The sequence below is a fragment of the Pleurodeles waltl genome, chromosome 9, assembly GCF_031143425.1.
Source record: "Pleurodeles waltl isolate 20211129_DDA chromosome 9, aPleWal1.hap1.20221129, whole genome shotgun sequence".
In the NCBI taxonomy this organism is placed as follows: domain Eukaryota; kingdom Metazoa; phylum Chordata; class Amphibia; order Caudata; family Salamandridae; genus Pleurodeles; species Pleurodeles waltl.
In genome coordinates, this window is record NC_090448.1 from 980,858,332 (window position 1) to 980,879,220 (window position 20,889).

General features: G+C 48.9%; 1 protein-coding gene across 2 annotated transcripts in view; it reads right to left on the reverse strand.

Moving 5' to 3' along the window:
• Positions 1–20,889, reverse strand: part of IFT43 (intraflagellar transport 43) — a 179,244-nt gene that overhangs the window by 16,408 nt on the left and 141,947 nt on the right. For both annotated transcript variants that reach the window (XM_069208441.1, XM_069208442.1), the window contains one exon: positions 9,517–9,589. In XM_069208441.1, the coding sequence (XP_069064542.1) occupies positions 9,517–9,589 (73 nt within the window). The remainder of the gene's footprint in view (positions 1–9,516; positions 9,590–20,889) is intronic.

The window sequence follows — 20,889 nt, forward strand, 5'->3', positions numbered from 1 at the left end:
TTCAGGAGTCAGGATGCCTAATTAGACTGCCTGCAGTAGACATGTGCAGTTGCAAAACAGGCTGCCACAAGGGACGTTTTGGTAAAGTCCTGGGGCATGAGTGAAACCTAAAGGTAGGGTTCTCTACTGGGAGTGTAGTTTTCCACGTAAATCTGAGGTGCATACTGTGTACCTGCAGGAGGGTCACATGAAAGTAAGCCTCCTGAAAATCCACTAAACACTATCCGGATGGCTGCCAGAACCTGAGCAAAACATCTTGAACTATAGCACTGAGATCTTTACTTTTTACCTTTATGAATTTGTGAGATTTTTTCCTGCTTCTGCTCTGTGGGTAGGGCTGGATCTATTGCTTCTAAGAGAAGAGCCTCTTGCCCTTCTATAGACGTTCTTGCAATGCTGACTGAGGCAAATGTTTGTTTGCTGGAGCAGCTGTAGCCTATATCATGAACCACCTACACGTTTTTTTCATCTACGATAATCTGGATCCAGTAATGATAATGAAGAGAAAGTACTACCCAAATTGAAGTGGATCTATTGAAATGGTCTTGGAAGGGGCTAACAGACTCTAGGGGAAGTCTATCAGACTTATTAGCCTCTGGTGAGGCTGCAGAATAGGTATGTCCTTTCCCCTGTAACAGCTCTTCCTCAACATTTGGTTCGAACCAGACAAAAGGAGGGCTCTGCCAACGGTTTGGAGGCTTTAACTTACTCTTCAAGAGAGATGGTGGTTTCTTTGGCTGGGACCACCATGCCACCCTCAAGTAAAGGGCACTGGAGTACATCTAGAGACACCCTCTTGCGTCCAGAACCCCATATAAGTACTATCAGTGGACTGCGCACAGCTTTAAAGAAGGCCCTTCCAGGCGGGATCGGTAACGCCATGAACAAGTAAAGCAATCTGGGGAGTATCAACATTTTGGCAATGGCTGCTCTACCCACAGGGGAGAGGGGCAATCACATTCAGAAGGGTAAGATCGTTGGATGGAAGTCAACGTCTTGCTGTAATTGCCTTCTACTAGGTCCGTCTCTGAGTGATACACATTGATCCCTAGGTAGCGAATGGTCGCTCTGGCCCCTACAAGTCGCCCACTACCTGTCGGCTGGTTCGGTATATCACTAGCCCTGCGGAGGCGGAACACACATGATCTGCCCCAGTTCACCTTAAGGCCAGTCACCTCACTGAATTGGTCTAACAGAGCAAATAACTCAGAGAGGGCACCATCGGTCTCCCTTAGATAAATTAAGACATCATCTGCATAGAGAGACGCAATATGCCACCGTTCATCTACCCAGAGTACCCAGTCAAGGTCTTTCATCTGCAATTGCGCTGCCAATGGCTCCCTGGCCAGAGCAAAGAGCACCAGGGAAAGGAACAGCCCTGCCGTGTGCCCCTCTGGATGGGAAAGGAGCAAGACATCTGGTGGCCAGTGCGGACTCTCGCCCGGGGAGCAGTATAGAGTAGCTGGATCCACCGTAGAAATCGGGGACCCAGCCCAAAGTGTTCCAGCGTTCATAGCAAATAGGTCCATCCTCTTGTATCAAATGCTTTTTCGAAATCCAGAGACACAGGCCTTTACCCCTGGAAGCCGCATCAATGATGTGGCATAAGCAACTGGTATTATAATAAGTGGCTCTGCATGGTACAAATCCATTCTGGTCAGGGTGTATCTAGGTGGAAATCAGTGGGAGCAATCAGTTTGCCAGGGTTTTACTCAGGATCTTATAGTCAATGTTAAGCATGGATAGGGGTCAATATGAGCTCACATCCAGCGGGTCCCTGACAGGCTTGGGAAGTACCACAATAAGTGCCTCACACAGTGAGGGTGGGAGTTATCTCCGTTGATATGATGCCCTGTACATTTCTAGCAGCTGAGGCGCGAGAGCCCCATAAGTAGCCTAAAATTCAACTGAGAACCCATCCAGACCAGGGGTCTTCCCTCTGGCTATTTGTTCAATCGCCAGTTGCACTTCATCCAGTTGTAGCGGTTGTTCTAAGTCATGTCTTTGTTGCTGCATCAGGGTGAGAAAGGGAAGGTCTTGCAGCATTGAGTGACTGTGGAAAGCAGCGGGGGCTGGTGTAGCCGCAAACAGCGTTTTGTAGTACTGTGTGAAGGTTTCATTAATTGCCTCTTGGGTATTGACCACCTCCCCCCAGCAGTCTGAATCGCTCCCACTATCGTTCGGGGCCCCGTGCATCCCGGTTTGTCCCCATCTCTATGTTGCTGAGTCAAATACGTCTTATAGTCTACCTTTCTAAGTCCACACAACTCTTCTCGGTATTGACAGCGTTGGGCTGCCAACAACGGGCGTGCTAAGGGGTCAGATATAGCCTCCTTTTCAGCCGACGTATTTCCTGTTCAAGGTTCAATATACTACGCATGAGGGTAGATTTCACTCCCCAGGAGGTGGCCATACAGTGGCCTTGTACAACCACCTTCATCGCATCCCACTCCACTCTGGGGTCATCTACCGATCCCGAATTTTGTTGGAAGTACTCTGTGATAGTGATGCCTATCTTAGTTCTGTATGCCACATCCTGCAGGGCCTCTACCCGGAGCCTCCACAATGGAATTGTCGGTTTGGGTTTACCCCACTCAAAAGTAACCCTAAGGGGGTTATGGTCAGATAAAGTCCTGCCCAGGTATTCAGAACCACGGATAGAGGGCCACAGGAGTGAGTCACAGAAGATGTAGTCCAGTCTTGTATGTACTTGGTAGCCTAGTGCTTATTAAGAGTATTCCCTGTCCTCGGGATGGTGTAACCGCAAGATATCCTGTAAACACATAGAATGGGACCACTGCTGGTAATGCTTAGTAGCCTGTAGACCAGGAGTGTTCGGTAAAGAAGGGGTCGAACGGTCTAGAGTGGTGTTTTGTATACAGTTAAAGTCTCCTGCACAAAGACAAGGAATATCCGGATCATGTATCAAAGTCAGGGACAACTCAGTCAGAAAAGTCCCCTGTGTGGTGTTTAGACCATATATCGATGCCAGCATAATGGGGCGACCATTTAAGTGGCCCTCCAACAGAACGTACCTCCCCTCATGATCTATGTGTGCCCGGACTTTAACAAAGGGTACTTCTGGTGCTACCCAAACTAATGTACCCCTGGCATATGCTGAGTATCCCGTACCATAAATTTGGCCCCTCCAGCGACGGCTAAGCTTAAGTAATTACCCCGGCGTCAATTGTTTCTTCTGTAGACAGGCGAAATGTGTCTGACGTCGCCTAAGGTAGGAATACACCCTATACCTTTTGATGGAATTACCCATACCCCGGACGTTCCAGGTTAACATAGCATAAGTCAATAATTTGTTTACCCCTCCTCTTTCACCCCCCCATTCCCAGCTCCTCAAACCCCCCTCAAGAATCCGCATCCCTCCTGATCACCAAGCACTTAAAAACTGTAAGAAAAAGAGAAACAACTCCCCGAGCCCAGGCCTGATCCACAACAAGGGTCATGCCAGAATACCCTGAACATTCGACAGTGCATAAAGAACTGCAATATGCATGCGTCTCTTCGGTCAAGGCACTGGGCCTACCGCTCCCTGTCCTTGGGGGGAGGGGTGTGACGAAAACTGTGGATGAGGTGGATGTCAGTGTTGTAGGCCCTGGGGAAACATAACATGGGCAAGCCCAGGACCCGATGAGGCCGGGCGACCTAGGCGATGCAAGACCCAGTTCCGCGGGAATCTTCAAACTGCATCAACTTCAACAGTTCACAGGACGTCAGTTTTATCAAAGGTCGTCTGCCATGCGCGAAGTCAATGTCGGGCCTTCTTCTTCAAGCGAACTCCGGGAGGGCGGTGGAGTTCCTGTGTCCGTATCAGAAGGAACTGAAGGACTGTCTGCCAAAGCAAAAAACGGCTTATTAGACAGCTGCAATGCTTCTTTTATCGCCTTCTCTCGCTCCCTGGCCGTTTGGGCTCGAGACGGCCTCGTTCTGCTGGACTTTCGTTTGCGTCTTGTACCACGCAGAGTCAGCCAGGTGGCCTCTTCTCAGGATTCCTGAGAGGGGTGCATTAGCCCCTTGGTGTGTAACCAGGTCCACACGTCCTACGGAGAGTTAAACATTTGTGTCGCCTCACCGTCAATCACCCGTAGTTTTGCAGGGAATAGAAATGCGTATTTATTATTCAGTTCTCTTAAACGTTGTTTCACTTTAACAAAGGAATTATGCTGTTTTTGCACTTCAGCGGTGAAGTCCGGGTAGGCTGAAATCTCTGCATTGTCGTGATGCCATGGTCCATGAGAGCGGGAGAGTTGCAGAATTGAATCCCGGTCCCTAAAATTAAGGAGACGGGCAAGTATAGGTCATGGAGGTGCCCCTGGGTGCGGGGGCCTGCCGGGCACTAAGTGGGCCCTTTCAACGGAAAAGAACTTCGAGGAGTTGCCACCCAAAACAGTATCGATCAACCATTGTTCCACAAAAGGTTCCTCATTAGGACGTTCCACTCGTTCAGGAAATCCTACCAGTCTAATGTTGTTGCGGCGAGATCTCCCTTCAGCATCCTCTGCCCGCCTGTGCAGAGCAGTCATCTCCTGCCTCACCTGCGTCATCTGGGCCTGTAGATCTTGCACCGTGGGGCAAAGGGTAGCAAGCAAGGACTCCGCTCCCTCCACTCATTCCGTAAAGTTGTGATGATCCACTCTGAATATGTTAACCTCTATGGCTATTGCGTCAATCCTAGCTTCCAGCGATGTTTTCATATCTAGAATGGCTTGGAGTACTCTGTCAAACTGAGCGGAATGCAATTTAAGTGTAGCATCTGATTGCTCAAGGGTTTCCAGTGTGCCTCCATCTCTTAGGGGTTGATCTGGTTCGTGCCCAGCGTTTTTGGAGCCCTTAACTTTACCCATCATTTCAGCACTCTGGGAATCAATACCCCACCACTATAGTAACAAGGAGTCACTTCAGGGGATGGCCAAGAGCACCTGCAAGGCTGCAGAAGGCCGAGAATAGGGTATCTCACCACTAGCCTAGGCCTCAATTCGCTGTTCCGTCTGTAGGTTGAGGCCCACTGTATAGAGACCCCCTTGTGTCCGAAGCCATGCGTGTGAAATTACAACTCGGGTTCCTGGTGGAGGTAGGGGACCAGCCAGGAGACCCCCCTGCCCCAGTGCGTGCCAGGGGTTCACTGCCGGTGTGCGGTGCAAGTCCTTCTGATACTAAGTGCCACGGTGGGGCCCTCCAGTATAGTTCACCTGGCGCTATTACGGTGTCCCAGGAGTGCCACTATAAAGTGCTCTAAAGTTCTCTGATGCCACTCTCCGCAGCTATCACACACGGGCCCGTAACTCTGGACGAGAGCTGCCGATCTCAGCTCGCGGCCGCCAGGTTCTGCACCGATCCTGCCGGCCCCGTCGGCTTCACCAGGCCCCAAGGTGAGTGCCCACCTCACCACTGCAGGTCTGGCAGCAATCCGGCACTCGCTGCCCGAAGCGGTCGCTCCCACACAGCCACTCCCTTCGCTGATCCGGAGTGTCACAGAGGAGGCCCAGTCCTCAAGGATCCCCAGCCGATTTGTCTCCGCCGCACCGGGAGCGGCCGTCTGTCCACGAAGTGCCAAGGTCTCCCCTGTGGCTACTCTCGAAGCACCGCGTGTTGTGGTCCGCGTCCGGTGCTTCGGCAGGATATAATCCCTGTAGCCTCTGCGGAGCTCCGATTCAAGCGTCCGCACCAGCCGCCATCTTGACTCCGCCCCCCTACCCGGATGAAATTGATTGTTTTGTAGTAGGAGAAATAATGTCTTGCTCCCTGATGCCTTCACATTTGCAGCGTTTAATGTCACTACTTGCAGGTACCTTGGTGGCTCACAGGCAGGAAAGTTGATCAGAGAAGTGCTCAGTGGCTGAAACCATGTGCTCGCCTCTTCCTTGCATCTCCTCAGGGACCGGAACACCCTTACTCTGCATGCAGGCTAGTTGGCTCCAGAGAGAGACTGTAGTGATGGTAGAGAACAGAGGAACGGTGTGCACTAGATGACAGTTCCCCATATACAAGATAGCGAGGCTAAACAGGTCAGCTGTTTCAAACAGGATATCCCTTGACACACATCACTTTAAACCAGAGATTTGCAGGCCACGCTACATGAGCTGAATGAATGAGTAGTGGTGGGGAAAACAACCAGCAAAAAAAGATTACAATTTAAAAAGTATATCGGGCTAGCACCCCTATTAGAAAAATCATGGAGCACAAAAGAAGCAAATTTTAAGACAAACACTGCTTAGGTGAGAAAGAAGGCACACATACAAACAGGAAAAGGGTGCGTCTTGTATGACCCACACAACGCATGTGCCATACTGGGCCACAGAGCTCCAGTTCTACAGTATTTAAAGCAGTATACAGTCCTACCATTGAGTGGCAGCGTACCCACAAAGCTGATAATGGGTAAGAGTCAGGCATATAGCTTAATTTAGTACTGTCGAAGCACCGTTTACTATTTTGGGACATGCCCAGGTTGTCAAGGTAGCCACTATTATGGCCTGAAATTTCTACAGGCCGCAGTTTTCTTTTAAGCACAAGTTGTTCACGAGTACATGTCATGTGCAAATGTGCCTTCATTTCAACAATAAACACCATCTCATCAAATATTTATGTGATGTCAAACATCTCATCTCCACCAACCATCATGTTTGATAGAAAAGTAATCTGATTGTGCCAGGACACAGTGCCTGCATATGCTGTACTGCCAGTTAATTTTCCTTCAGAATGCACGGGGCCACCACAATCAGGGGGTCCCACTTATGGAAGCGGCGCTGGGCCGAAGAACGTGGGGGTGGGGGTCGGGGAGCTGCAGGCTCACTGGCCCCCTCCCGCAACAAAATTACAGCCGATTGGCTGAAAAGGGTCCACGGACCCCGAAGCACTGTTTGTGCCTCCGGGGTCGTGCACAACAGTGACATCAAGGGCCGGCCTTAATAAGGCAGCCGTGGTCGGCAAGCGCGTTTCTTACTCGCCGACCGGACCAAGGGGCCCCAGTGAAAGATATGAGGATTTGGGAAACCTTTCTACATGACTTTAATGGGAATGGCAGGGTGGCCCAGTCCGCCTAGGTCCAATGAGGAATTGGGCCTTTTCACAGTTGCAGCTGGCAGCGAAGGCTTTGGGACAATATTTGGTAAAGCATGGTGTCTCAGCGATGGCCCTTACACTGGGTCGACAAGGGCCTGGTTGCTAATATTGGTTTCTTGGAACTATTCCCAATTCTAGTGGCTTTGTCGATTTGGCCAGAGGGACTTCGGAATCAGTCTGTGATTTTCTGTCAGATAATATGTCAGTGGTTGAGTGCACTAACCATCAAGCAGCTAGGTGCAAGATGATCCTAAGGCTGCTGAAAGAGATGTGTTTAAGGTTGAATGTGACTTTCAGTGCTAAACACGTACCTGGTGTGTTGAATAACGATGCTGACTCACTCTCCCGTTTTAAGATGCAGGTTTTCAGGTCTCACCTCCCTGGAGCAGAGGAGTTCTCAACACCCTTTCCAGAACATCTGTGGCAAATTGGTGTCAAGGAATACCGGACCTCCTGGCAGCCAGCTTAACACCCAGAAGGTTTATCAGGGACCATTTGCAGCATATATTAATTTCAGGGGTGGGGCTGTATCGTCAACGTGTTTTGATCCGTCTTCAGTCTTAGCATTTTTTGAAATTTTAAGGGTTGAAGGGAAGTCAGTTGCATGCACCAGGCGTCACTACGCTGCTATTTCTTTCTTTGCGCTACTTTGGGGGGTGCCCGACGGTACAAAATCATCTTTGGTGAGAAGGGCCCTTAAGGGAGGGCAGCAAATTCAGTGGATATTCATTGGCCAGAGGGGTCTGGGTGTCTGGTGATCACCGTTCCCCGCTCTAATGCGAATCAAGATGGAAAGGGGGACCATATCCTATTGCATAGAGCCCCGGGTAGCGCATGTTGCCCTATACAGAACTTAGAGGTCTTCCTAGTGCGCTCCAGGGGAGACGGTGCGGTTTTGGTGCATGCAGACGGCACACCACTTACTAGGTACCAATTCTCACAGGTAGTTAAGCGCTCACTTCTGGCAGCAGGTTTGGATGCCTCTGATTTTGGCACTCGCTCCTTTAGGATAGGGGCAGCCACAACGGCTGTGGCAATGGGATTTCCTGGAGCAACGGTACAGAGAATTGGAAGGTGGTCGTCTGATTGCTACAAGCGATATGTGAGACTGCATATGTTATGAGTTAATGTTTTGACGCCTCGCTTTCTTTGTACTCTTTGTAGACGCTTGCGACAAGTGTTTGACGGTCCCGAAGACTCCGGTGCATGCAAGAGTTGCTGGTGTCATCAAGGTGTGGGTAATCGGACCTTCCCATGTCCGACGTGCAGGTGAACTATTTACAAGGAGTGCCTTTGCGTCATGGGCATCGGAGGCTGGTTTCCGTATCTCTTTCTTTGGCCGAGGCAGGCTGCGGCTGACTCAATTAAGGACATTCCTGGATTCAATGCCCCCCCAGGCTACTCATCACCAGGCATCATTGTCCTGCACCTTGGGGGTAATGATCTGGTTTCTCTAGGGTGCTGGCAGCTGTTTTAGCAGGTAATATCGGAAATTGGATGGTTGGCCAAAACAATTCCCTCAACTTGACCTTGCTTGGTCGTACAGGATTCCTCGTACTCTTTCGAGGGGCAGGCTCTCAGTAAAAGCCCTCAATGACTCAGTGAAAACAATCAATAGCCATTTGGCCAAGTTGTTTCGGACTCCAAGGTTGGCTGTGGTCTTGCAATGGCTGCATTAAAGGAGACGGGTTTTTCCTGCAGGACAGAGTCCATCTTTCACGAGTCGGCTATGAAATGTTTTTAGGGAATATATTCGCCTGGCTATCTCAGCGTACGTGACCTCCTCTGGGGGGGTGGAGGGTGGAGGCACATCATCAGTCAACGATGTGGCCTGTGGCGGGTGAGATCATGACTGGAAATATAAACGGGTACCTTTTTAGTACAAAAATTGGGTGACAAGCTAATTGGACCCTCCAAGGGGTGCTGGCTGCAAAGTGTGGACGACATTACGGGGCGCGGGGGTTGCGAGCAGTCGCTCGCATCTGGCCCATAGGGCCAACCACCCGCACATGCGCAGAAGGTCTGAAGCGATCACTGGCCTTTTCGGGAAGTGGAGTCTGAGGATGGCGGGGCGCCCGAGGTAGGAATCCTAGCGGGCATGTGGGCCCCCTCCACAGCAATCCAGTTTGGAAGATATGAGAATACCCTGATGGTGATCCTACCCCTGGGATTCATAGCGTAAGGAGGGGCAGGGTTTGGGGTAATAGGAAAACAGTCATGATCTCATTCACAACCACCAACATTGGGTATGCAGGAACGAACTGTTTTAGTCAGTGACAGGAATGTGGATGTATTACCATACTCTGTTAAGGCTAGGCATCCCTTGAAAACTCTGTAAATACTCTGTGAATATGATTGTGGTTACTGCGTATAATTTTGATTATGATTAACAATATTTTGTTCCATCCATGCTGATGCAACAACTACAAGGTAAAGACTGACCTGGGAGGAGCTGCCACTTGCATTGCCAGGTCCTCCTCCTGAACTTCTTCCAAGTCCGGGATCACAGGAATGTCTACCATGAGAGAATGAAAAAGAAAGATCATGTTAGCAAAAAATAAGAGGTTACTATGGAAACAACAGCCTGCAGTCCCCAGACCATCTGTGTGAGTTATTGTGTTTCTATATTCATACCCTCAGAGTTCAAGTGAAAGGATGTTTCACTATAACCAAGGTGACTTTTCAACATGTCCCTCCCCTAGAATAGGAATTACGTTTACTACTTGTGAGGAACCTCTACTGATGGTACACCAGTTGGTCTTTAAAAACTGCCTTGGGTTCACAACTCTTTTTCTCACCTGCTCTTCCTTCTGTGGAAGCTAGAATGGCTAGAGGGAAAGCTAGAGGAAAGTGTGTACCCTTTTGGGACCTCCCATAAAAAAGGTAGAAGAATGGTTGGCACATGTTGCAGTATCTAGGACTAGGAGGCCCCAACGACTTGCTGACTCTCACATTGTAGTAGGATACTGATAGTTATTAACAGCAGTACCAGCAAAGAGGGTGTGCATTATGTTTTTGGCATCTTCATGGCTATCATAACTTTTTTAGGCTTCTTCCAACTGTGTATGAATCTCATGGGTGTTCATGGATAAAACTAATCTCTCAAACGTATCAAAAGCCACCAGAGACACATGCAGCCCCTTCAGTAATTTGGATTGCACTATGTGAAATTGGCCCCGGTGCAATGCCAAGGGGGGGTGTCCTCATGTAGAAGGGATGTGACCTCAAGCAAATGAGGGAATCATTTCTGCTCATGCCAAATTCCATGTTACATAAGTAAGTGCAGAGGCAAAGAGGCCATCAAGAGGCGCAATCAATATGTCCCACATAGATGTGGTGCTCAGCAAGTATGCCCCTCTCCCTTCCTAGGGTGCTCATAACAGAGGGGAAATTGTACTGTGTGTGAGATACCTTGTCACTTGACTCAAAAATAAGAAGCTTTATATTATGCCCAGTATCCAAAAGCCTTTACTTACCTCTTTACTCTTGCTTTGCATTATAAAAATGAAATATCTCCTAAGGAATTAGGTTACCCTTGTTTTGCATAAGCAATGGACATTTCTACAAATACTTTTTTATGATGGAGGAACTTAAGGAGCAGATGAGCCCTGGACGGATGGCTGTAGAGGTGCAGCATTCTTGCAAGTCAGCTCCTGTAAATTCACTGTAGCACAACCTGTATGGCTTGAACTTTGAGAACTGTTACATACACTACTTGAGACAAAGAGGAGAAACAAAAAAACAAAAAAACAATGAAGAAACAGGGAAAATGTGGCAAGCCCTAGTGTATGGACATGCTGAGCATGAGAGAAGCACGCTCCAGTCCATGTTAATCATAGGGCCTGCGTGGTCGTCGAGGATCCCGTCGGCGGGGCTTGCAATGCAAAGTTGGGTGATCCATTGGTTCTAAGGAACTGCAAAGCTAGGATGTGGAGTCCGGGGTTGTCGTTGAGGCTGCACTCAACAAGGGATGGGAGGGCCTGTGTTAAGGATGCGTCACACAGTGGCAGTTCAGATGTGGCTGCAAAGGCGATGCAGGGCTTTGCAACGGGTCCGGTCCACACTGCAGCGGGAATGGGTCTGTTCTGCTTGGGAATCGGAGCAGATGCCCTTGTTCCGCTGGATCTAGATGCCAGCAGAGCCCTTACGCCCACTTGCAAAGGTTCAGGACTGAGGTGGCACCACTTGGAAGATAGACTCACAGATGGCAGAGTCCAGGTGCAGGTGCAAGGTTGTTGGAAGCCTGTTTCACAGCAGTCATTCCTCCTTGCAGAGTATCCAGGTCCAGAAGTGTACTGAAGAGTTTGTACCTGAGGTTTAGTGTTTATACCCAGCTGTGCCTTTGAAGTGGGCAGAAGCTTCTAGAGGCATGCCTTTGGGGCTGGGCACAACTCCTTCCTCCCGTCCTGTCATTGATGGCACATCCAGTCACAACTAAGCTCCCCATTGTCTGTAGCTGGCTAGGAGAAATACACAAAACCCAGCTGTCTGCTAAACCCAGTCACATGACCCAGAGACAGACTGCAGGCACCAAATGACTAAGGTAAGAAAATGCAAACTTTCTAACAGTGTCATTTTCAGAACTGTAATTCAAAATCCGACTTCACCATATGTTAGGATTTTTCATTACAATTCCAGAGACACCAAACATGAACTGGCTACCTGTTCCCTTTTGGAAATTACACTCATAAAATATTATAAGGTAACACCAATGCTATCCTATGGGAGAGGTAGGCCTGGCAGTAGTGAAAAACGAATTTGAGAGTTATTCACTGCCAGGACATTTAAAACTTCAAAGTACATTGTGCCCTGCCCTCCGGGCTGTCAAAGGCCTATCCTAGAGGTGACTGACATGTACTAAAAAGGAAGGTTTGGCCCTGTCAAAGGGTTTATATTGCCTGGTTAACATGGCAGTTTAAAACTGCACAGACAAATGCCGCAATGGCAGGCCTGAGTCATGTTTAAAGTGCTACTTAAGTGGGTGGCACAATCAGTGATGTGTGCCCACTAGTAACATTTAATTTACATGCTCTGGCCAAAGGTAGTGCCACTTTACTATGGACTTACAAGTTAATTAAATATACCAATAGGTTATAAGGCAATATAACATGTTTTAATGAGAGAGCACTTTAGCACTGGTTAACCGTGGTAAAGTGTGCAGAGTCCTAAGGCCAGCAGAAATGAAGGCAGCACAAACAGAAGGCCTGACGGCAAAAAGTTAGGGTGCCTGCATTGGCAGCAGGCAACAAGAAATGGGCTTGTATTATTTGAACAACCGCATTCAAACAGGGCTAACGCAGATGCATACATGCGCCATCTTTATACAGGTTTGGCACCAACTTTACAGTCTCATTCGAAGATGTCCCTCTTAGATACATGCACATGCATCGTGGACATCTTTGAATGTGTTTGGTTTCAATATTACTATTCCATTCAAAGTTGTCTTCAGTTGATGCACGCACATCCACCAGGGTCACTTTTGATTGGGTTTATTCAAACTTTACAAATGCGTGTAAAGATGGCCTCTGTGGATGCACATCCATCCATCATGACTATCTTACACAAAAAAGCACTGACCTAGCCAATAGGATTTACTGCCAAGACTAACTGGTTTCACTAATGCAGACCCACTTTTTTCTGCTGACTCCTGAATGATTAGCAAGGGCACAGGTACAGACTATATTAATTCTGTTGTTTTTTTTTAAATACCTAAAATGTAAACATTTCTACTTTCAAATTCATCTTTGTATGTCTGTGTTCTAAGAAAAAGCAAAACCGTAGATAACTTTAACTGCCATGAGTTACATATTTATATCTTGTGACACATGTTTAAAGTGCACGTAGTGACTGTGGCAACATAGGGGGTGATTCTCATTGAGGCGGGCGGCAGTAGCCGCCCGCCTCGCGGGAACCGCCATATGGCCGCTCCGCGGTCGAAAGACCGCGGAGGCCATTCAGGCTTTCCCGCTGGGCTGGCGGGCGACCGCCAGGAGGCCGCCCGCCAGCCCAGCGGGAAACCCCAACCCACGAGGAAGCCGGCTCCGAATGGAGCCGGTGGAGTGGGTATGTGCGACGGGTGCAGTTTGCACCCGTCGCGTATTTCAGTGTCTGCATTGCAGACACTGAAATACACAGTGGGGCCCTCTTACGGGGGCCCCTGCAGTGCCCATGCCATTGGCATGGGCACTGCAGGGGCCCCCTAGGGCCCCGCGGCACCCCCTACCGCCATCCTGTTCCTGGCGGGAGACCCGCCAGGAACAGGATGGCGGTAGGGGGTGTCAGAATCCCCATGGCGGCGGAGCGCGCTCCGCCGCCATGGAGAATTCCCCCGAGCAGCGGAAAGTCGGCGGGAGACCGCCGACTTTCCGCTTCTGACCGCGGCTGAACCGCCGCGGTCAGAATGCTCGTGGGAGCACCGCCAGCCTGTTGGCGGTGCTCCCGTGGTCGGTGGCCCTGGCGGCCACCGGCCGCCAGGGTCAGAATGACCCCCATAATGTCTACATCTGCCAAACACAGTTGCTAGTGCCACAGATCTAGGTTTAGGGTTAACATAGCCACCTACGCTGGGGAAGATTACTAAAGTGCCAATGAAACAACTTAGAAAGCATTCCTTTACAACATACGAGTATCTGAACAAACCCAGTACCTTATCGAAGGTAAAATACATGTAAAGTTCCAAGGATAACGTTACCGAGGGTCTCCAAGGACATTTGAGGGGTCTTACACAAATGGACTTAAGCGCTGTATATAAGGCATACCGATGACAATATATAGCCAACATAAAAGTGGAATTTCTACGTTTATTTCACTGCTGTGAGACAAAAGAGGCAAAATCTAAAGTGCATTATAGCTCTGTAGATTTGTGCCCTGCGTCCGCACTGAGCTCCTGGGCTAAAGCTCCCTTTCTACTAGGCCTTTCGCCAGCCCGGTGACTTCTGCCCTGTCCTGTGGCCCTGAATCCTTCTCCTCTGCCCATTCTGAGCTCCAGGGCAGGGCTCAGATTCCTTCCTTCCTGCTATGCCTGCGCTTTGGCCTATGGCTCTCACCCTCTAAATGGGGTGTGTCTTCAGAGGAGATGTCTGGGGTGTGACATCCCCCAAATAATTGCATTCTTGACCTGAGATTTGGGTCTGGCGGCCCTGAATTGGGTCTCCTATGCCTTTGTTGGTTTCTCTCTTCGTCCTTCTTTCACTAAAAGGTTTTAATTTTTTTAGATCAGGAACTTAGAGATCGGTCCACCTAATACAAATCAGTACTACGCCTGTTCTTCGTGGGAACAGTGTATCCCAAACCCTGGTCATCTCAATACTTCGTCCTTTGGTATACATTTGTTTTTGTTAGTTGGGAAATTTGCAACCCGCCCCCCCGTCCCCTGCCGAATCTCACTGACTAAGTGTAGGCGGCTGGACTGGCTTGTAGTGAGTACCAAGGGGTACTTGCACCTTGCACCAGGCCCAGTTATCCCTTATTAGTGTATAGGGTGTCTAGCAGCATAGGCTGATAGATAATGGTAGCTTAGCAGAGCAGCTCAGGCTGAACTAGGAGACGAGTGAAGCTCCTACACTACCACAAGTGTCATATGCACAATATCATAAGAAAACACAATACACAGTTATACTAAAAATAAAGGTACTTTATTTTTATGACAATATGCCAAAAGTATCTCAGTGAGTACCCTCAGTATGAGGATAGCAAATATACACAAGATATATGTACACAATACCAAAAATATGCAGTATAGTCTTAGAAAACAGTGCAAACAATGTATAGTTACAATAGGATTCAATGGGGACACATAGGGATAGGGGCAACACAAACCATATACTCCAAAAGTGGAATGCGAACCACGAATGGACCCCAAACCTATGTGACCTTGTAGAGGGTCGCTGGGACTATTAGAAAATAGTAAGGGTTAGAAAAATAGCCCACCCCAAGACCCTGAAAAGTGAGTGCAAAGTGCACTAAAGTTCCCCAAAGGACATAGAAGTCGTGATAGGGGAATTCTGCAGGAAAGACACAAACCAGCAATGCAACAACGATGGATTTCCAGTCGAGGGTACCTGTGGAACAAGGGGACCAAGTCCAAAAGTCACAAGCAAGTCGGAGATGGGCAGATGCCCAGGAAATGCCAGCTGTGGGTGCAAAGAAGCTGCTACTGGACAGTAGAAGCTTAGGTTTCTGCTGGAACGACAAGGGCTAGAGACTTCCCCTTTGGAGGACGGATCCCTCACGCCGTGGAGAGTCGTGCAGAAGTGTTTTCCCGCCGAAAGACCGCCAATAAGCCTTGCTAGCTGCAAATCGTGCGGTTAGTGTTTTTGGATGCTGCTGTGGCCCAGGAGGGACCAGGATGTCGCCAATTGCGTCAGGGGACAGAGGGGGCGTCAAGCAAGACAAGGAGCCCTCTCAGCAGCAGGCAGCACCCGCTGAAGTGCCAGAAACAGGCACTACGAGGATGCGTGAAACGGTGCTCACCCGAAGTCGCACAAAGGAGTCCCACGTCGCCGGAGAACAACTTAGGAGGTCGTGCAATGCAGGTTAGAGTGCCGTGGACCCAGGCTGGACTTTGCACAAAGGATTTCCGCCGGAAGTGCACGGAGGCCGGAGTAGCTGCAAAAGTCACGGTTCCCAGCAATGCAGTCTGGCGTGGGGAGGCAAGGACTTACCTCCACCAAACTTGGACTGAAGAGTCACTGGACTGTGGGAGTCACTTGGACAGAGTTGCTGGATTCAAGGGACCTCGCTCGTCGTGCTGAGAGGAGACCCAAGGTACCGGTGATGCAGTTCTTTGGTGCCTGCAGTTGCAGGGGGACGATTCCGTCGACCCACGAGAGATTTCTTCAGAGCTTCTAGTGCAGAGAGGAGGCAGACTACCCCCACAGCATGCACCACCAGGAAAACAGTCGAGAAGGCGGCAGGATCAGCGTTACAGAGTTGCAGTAGTCGTCTTTGCTACTTTGTTGCAGTTTTGCAGGCTTCCAGCGCGGTCAGCAGTCGATTCCTTGGCAGAAGGTGAAGAGAGAGATGCAGAGGAACTCGGATGAGCTCTTGCATTCGTTATCTAGAGAATACCCAGAGACAGAGACCCTAAATAGCCAGAAAAGAGGGTTTGGCTACCTAGGAGAGAGGATAGGCGAGCAACACCTGAAGGAGCCTATCAGAAGGAGTCTCTGACGTCACCTGGTGGCACTGGCCACTCAGAGCAGTCCAGTGTGCCAGCAGCACCTCTGTTTCCAAGATAAGATGGCAGAGGTCTGGAGCACACTGGAGGAGCTCTGGACACCTCCCAGGGGAGGTGCAGGTCAGGGGAGTGGTCACTCCCCTTTCCTTTGTCCAGTTTCGCGCCAGAGCAGGGCTAAGGGGTCCCTGAACCGGTGTAGACTGGCTTATGCAGAAATGGGCACCAAATGTGCCCATGAAAGCATTTCCAGAGGCTGGGGGAGGCTACTCCTCCCCTGCCTTCACACCATTTTCCAAAGGGAGAGGGTGTAACACCCTCTCTCGGAGGAAGTCCTTTGTTCTGCCATCCTGGGACAAGCCTGGCTGGACCCCAGGAGGGCAGAAACCTGTCTGAGGGGTTGGCAGCAGCAGCAGCTGCAGTGAACCCCAGAAAAGGCAGTTTGGCAGTACCAGGGTCTGTGCTACAGACCACTGGGATCATGGGATTGTGCCAACTATGCCAGGATGGCATAGAGGGGGCAATTCCATGATCATAGACATGTTACATGGCCATATTCGGAGTTACCATTGTGAAGCTACATATAGGTAGTGACCTATATGTAGTGCACGCGTGTAATGGTGTCCCCGCACTCACAAAGTCCGGGGAATTGGCCCTGAACAATGTGGGGGCACCTTGGCTAGTGCCAGGGTGCCCTCACACTAAGTAACTTTGCACCTAACCTTTACCAGGTAAAGGTTAGACATATAGGTGACTTATAAGTTACTTAAGTGCAGTGTAAAATGGCTGTGAAATAACGTGGATGTTATTTCACTCAGGCTGCAGTGGCAGGCCTGTGTAAGAATTGTCAGAGCTCCCTATGGGTGGCAAAAGAAATGCTGCAGCCCATAGGGATCTCCTGGAACCCCAATACCCTGGGTACCTCAGTACCATATACTAGGGAATTATAAGGGTGTTCCAGTAAGCCAATGTAAATTGCTAAAATTGGTCACTAGCCTGTTAGTGACAATTTGAAAGAAATGAGAGAGCATAACCACTGAGGTTCTGATTAGCAGAGCCTCAGTGAGACAGTTAGTCACTACACAGGTAACACATTCAGGCACACTTATGAGCACTGGGGCCCTGGCTGACAGGGTCCCAGTGACACATACAACTAAAACAACATATATACAGTGAAAAATGGGGGTAACATGCCAGGCAAGATGGTACTTTCCTACACTAAGCTGCGCCCCTGCTCTCAATTCAACACTGTTTTTTCTGCTGTGTCTGTACTGAGCTCCAGTGCCCTTCTGCCTGTGCCCGCTTCAATCCCTTGGTACTCTCCATTTAAACTCTCCACTGATTCTTTGTCTTGTGTCTATTCAGAACTGGGAGAACCTTCCGCGCGTGTCCTTTCCAGACCCAGTGGCCGGGGCCCTGTGACTGCAGCTCCTAATCCTTCTCAAATGTCCAGTCTCCGCTCCAGGACTGAGTCTCTGCTCCTCTCCTTGTAAGCCTGTTTCAAGCCCTATGGCTCTCGCCCTGTTATAATCAATAGTGTTGGAAGCTCCACCAGTTGCCACGCTAAGTTCCATGGCTAAGGCCCTATGTCTATTGGTCTGTGACCGAAGCTCTGCACTGATGGCCATTACTTTGTGACTCGTAGTATGCATAATTCTTCACAAATCGCTACAAGCTGGTCTTGCTGGTCACTGCTCCAGCCTGCGATGAATATTCAGCAGTTAAAGAGGACACCTCCCGCAGTGTGCACAGTGTGTCCAGGATGCCACAGCTCCTGCGAGTCATACTGCCCTGTGACTTTTGAGAGCCATAAGGAATCCAAAATGGTCTGCAGTTCCTCGCCACTGCCATCGTTCCCGCAGCATGTATAGCAAGCTGCCTCTTCTGTGCACGGTGACAGGTGGCAGAGGCCTTAGCAAGATCTGGCTCGAGCTGCACAGCCATGATGCCCACACAGTGGGGCTCCTGCCTAATTGGCCTCATAAAATATGGTTTCGTTCAAAAGTGTGTCTAAGCCCAGATCAGGTCAACACCAGATCAACTCAGGTCACAAGTAACGTATCCCCAAGTAACATATCTTCAGACCAGGCCTCTCTGAACCAATGCAACTCTAGCGAGCACAGTGCACAAACAATGCATCACTGGATCAAGGCAGTTCTAATCCAAAGCAGCTCCTAAACAGAGCCACTTCACCAAGGCAGATCCGAAGCAATGCAGCTCCACCAGCAAGGCTCCCAACCAACACTGCTCGACTAGCGAACTTGCAACCAACACAGCTTTCAGCTACCAAATGATGCACCTCAAGAGAAGCAACCCCAGGATAAGACTGTACCCAGGGACCTCATCTTTGGGCTAACAAAGCTCTACACCAACAAAGTTACAGATCGGCAGAGATCGAAAAGCACAGCTCCCAGATGTGCAGAGCTGCAAATGTTTTAAGGGTCAAAGCTTCCCTGGTTGCAATCATGTTTGCACAGTGCACTTCGCAGAACATTTGGCAAAATTAACACCTGAACTGGATCAGTACCCGGTGTAGAAACTAAAACAAAATACGGCACTTTTACGGCACAATATGCAGAAGGCCGCTTGTTTTGCAGAAAATGTAAAAGTATAAATGTGTGTCCTTCCAGTCCTAAGGGAGACATCACGCATTTGTGTGTATATATATATATATATATATATATATATATATATATATATATATATATATATATATATATATATATATATATAATATAAATATATATATATTCCTTGAGCCCCTAGAGATAAGGGAATTTGTATTCCTCTGAGTAAATTACCCTTTCCCATGCAGTCCTATACGTGATGGATTCTCCCTGTCTTAGTCAATTAACTCCAGGAGGTGAAAAGCTCTGTAACACTCCTACAACCTCCTGATCCCATCAGGCTGTGGAGAGGAAAGTCCATTGTTCTTCAGCACAGCTACCCAGCTCAGTGTTATTTCAAGGCCCATCTCAAGTTCTCCCTTTGTAGCCTATGCAGTGGCTCTAATCTGAGGAACAGCTGAATACTGTCTCTAATGCTGCCATTGTGCTAACTGTCATACAAGGGGTACATTCAAAGTGTTCCCCACTTTTACTCTGGTGGGCTAGCATCACCTCTTCCAGGGCAGCCTGGTGGGTTATAACGATCCGTATGTTTTAAGCGTTTGCTGTACTCCAGGAATAAACTCTACCAACCCTCTGTGTATGATTTCAGAATAATGGCCATAGCTGCAGCCCTTGCAATATGAACCATTTTACGCACCTCAAGTGTGTAGTAGGAAATGTATGAGAATCAAATATACCCTTCAGAAAGGGCTATGTGCATCAACTGACACATCAGAGGAAAATGGCTGCTAATAGTGCTTTTCTGAGGAAAGGGGGGTACTGATGGTGAAAGGAGACCACCAGAAAACTCCTTCCTGTCTGTAATGCAGATCTTATACCCACCCCAGCAAGCCACAGAGGAGACCTTTAGGACCAAAGTATAAAGTAAGCAATGAGTATGTCCAAATATTTTACATATGGTGTGAAGTTGTTCAGTAGTGCCTCCATAATGGAAACAGGTAATAAGTGGGATTAATGAGGCCATTGGTGGTCCCATAACTAATTCCCCATGGTGTGGCTGCTGGGGCTGTTTCTACACGCAGGAGGGTGAAATACAGAAGTATTGGTGGTCCCATAACTAATTCCCCATGGTGTGGCTGCTGGGGCTGTTTCTACACGCAGGAGGGGGAAATACAGAAGTATTGGCGGTCCCATAACTGATTCCCCATGGTGTGGCTGCTGGGGCTGTTTCTACATGCGGGAGGGGGAAATACAGAAGTAGAGTCACAGATCTGACCCTGTAATTGACCAAGCAAAACAGCCAATGGATAGAAGGCATAAATTACATCTTGGCGGTTGGATGTAATCAGACTGCTAACATCTGAGATAAAATTCCTGGGTCCAATGGCTATCAAAAAGCTGGACACAAGGCAATGATTACCGGGGACACAAATCAGGATAGGTTAACCCTGAATCTGAAACCATGTCACTGTGAACCTCACAGGAGGCATTCATAGTCTGATTGTCGTCTCAGGGATGTGTGTGCAGTTAGTGAGATGGAGATATTATGGATTAAGAAAGGCTGCCTAAGAAATGGAATTATGAATCCTAAAACAGAACCCAGCAGTCTCGAGGATATTGAAATACTTGTGGATCTCTGGAACGTAATGCTCTACCATGCAAATAACCCCTTCTCCCATGATCTCAACAGGAATGCCTTAACCTACCCCTGTGTCCAGATCACAGCGGACTGTCAGGTGTTGATGTCATATGTTCTTGTCGCCTTTTGTGTACCTTTGTTCTTGTGTAAACACTATTGAATTATTAATGTCCCAAAGACTGTGTCATGACTGCATATTATTGGTCACATAGTAGACCCTTCTAATAAGCGACGTGAGATTCTGCACCATCAAATCCTTTTGTGGACACCCCAGCCACCAATACTCCCCAACCTCAAGCTAGCACAGCATTCAAGAAGGGTTTTAGTGTTCCAAGGGTCTACCAACCTTCAGTAACAGCCTTGGCGGACTCTGCTGGGGTCCTGGCACCAACCAGTCTGTTATGTCCCAAGACCTTAGCTCAACAACAGGT